Source organism: Austrofundulus limnaeus, unplaced genomic scaffold (genome assembly GCF_001266775.1).
Source record: "Austrofundulus limnaeus strain Quisiro unplaced genomic scaffold, Austrofundulus_limnaeus-1.0 Scaffold2869, whole genome shotgun sequence".
NCBI classification, from domain to species: Eukaryota; Metazoa; Chordata; class Actinopteri; order Cyprinodontiformes; family Rivulidae; genus Austrofundulus; species Austrofundulus limnaeus.
In genome coordinates, this window is record NW_013955271.1 from 7,205 (window position 1) to 8,983 (window position 1,779).

General features: G+C 47.8%; 1 protein-coding gene across 1 annotated transcript in view; it reads right to left on the minus strand.

The window, feature by feature from the left end:
* Positions 1-1,204, minus strand: part of LOC106511507 (uncharacterized) — a gene marked incomplete at its 3' end in the record, with an annotated part of 8,406 nt that extends 7,202 nt beyond the window's left edge. The window contains 1 exon segment of the mRNA XM_014000256.1: positions 71-1,204. Coding sequence (XP_013855710.1) covers positions 71-1,153 — 1,083 coding nt within the window.
* Between the last annotated feature and the right edge of the window lie 575 nt (positions 1,205-1,779).

Sequence of the window (1,779 nt, forward strand, 5' to 3'; positions counted from 1 at the left end):
GAATGGGTGAGAGTGAAGTGTCAGTGTGCTCACCTGTGATGCTGAGGGGTGGAGACTGAGGTGTCTCCCTTCGAGTTTGCTGCTCAGTCTGTGTTACAGGTGGGGATGTCTGGGTTCTGAGCGTGCGGGTCTGTGGAGCTGGAGGAGAGACTGATGGAGATGAAGAGGAGGAGGCAGTGGATGAGGGTGATGGTGGGGGGGATTCTTCGGGTTCCTCTCGTGCTGTGGTGGGGGAGCCTCTTTGTTGCTGGGCTGGTGCAGGGTTTGGTGTGATCAGGGTCTGCGCCTGGTCGAGGGTCTCCTGTTTTAAGCGCCTGCCCAGGTTGCGTCTGGCCCATTTTGTAGCTATTTCAAAAGGCATTTTCAGATCATCTGGTGAGTACAGAGTCAGTTCTTGCAGGATCTGAGCGATGGCTGCATCATAGTGCTCTTGCAGAACCAGCATGGTGTTGTAGGCCCAGTTCTGTGCATTAGCTGCGATCAGGTTGGTGGTCCTGTCAGTGGGATGGGCTGGTTTAATCACTGTGGCTAGGTGGTTTTGAATTTTCTGCACAGCTGGTGGGTAGCTTTTAGCTGTTGCTATAGCTGAGTGATGAATAGCTTTAATCAGTTTGTGTAAAAGTCTGATTTTGTCTACAAACCGTGGATCATCACTTTGGGGCCTGGGTGGTTGTGTGTTGAAATAGCGTCTGTTTTGCGGTACATACCGGGCTTGTTGTCGTGGCCGAGGGTTGAAATGTTGTTGTTGATTATTGTTGTAGCGTTGATTTTTGTGTTGTTTTCGCTGGCCATACCTCCGGTAGTTAGGTCTCTGTTGATTGTTGTAGTAACCGTTGTCAAAACCATCCCGATCGTAGTCAAAACGGGCTCTGCTGCGGTTGTTTCGCCCTCCGAACCTCTCTCTGCTAACGCTAGCATTAGCTCCGTTGTAGCGATCTCCGCGCCGGGACCAGGAGCGCTCCGTGTCGCCGTAGGATCGCGGTCCGTCTCGGGTCACCTCCGCATAGGTTCGAGGAGGAGGTTCTGGTGAGGTTCTGTAGTTACCTTGTCGGTATCGTGGAGCTGGAACGGGGCTCTGGCGTCGGTTCCGTCTCCTACCTGGGCGTCGCCATTGTACCCATCCGTCGTCCCGTTCCTCCGTGTGGAACCTCATACTTCTGTTTTTGGTTCCGTGGTCGAGGGTTAAGCGTTCTCTTTAGAGTTAAAAGGTTTTTTTTAAAAATAGAAATGTTTTTTTCCTTTTAGGTTGTATTTAGAAAAACAAGGTTTAGAAAAGAACTTTAGAAAAAAGAGGACTGGTAATAGTTAAACTTAGGCTTCAAAAATAAGGTTCAAGTGTTGCAAATTTGCACTTTTATTTTACAAAAATAAAATAAACTATATACAAAATAAAGCAAGCTCTGCGCAACGTTTCGATTCTAAAATGAATCTTCATCAGGCGAAAAAGCTTGCTGGATTAACAGAACTGAAGTTTAAGCGTCCAAAACAGTTCCGACGTGCAGAGTGAACTGAGCTAAAGGCACCTGTGCTCAGTCCATTTCCCTCCGTCGTGACGTCAGAGCATACCAGTCCGAACCAACGAGGGAGGCCGATTTAAGTCTACTTGAAGTCCATTGGCTCCCTCGTTCAGTAGTCCTGCCCTCCTAACGTTAAGTTTTTAAATCAATACATCGTTTAGGCGGGACTGTAATTGTAGACCATAGTACATTTAGCTTATATTTGGCTAACCAGTGCCGGAAGTAAACAAATGAAACAGGAAGTTCCTTCAAAATAAGATAC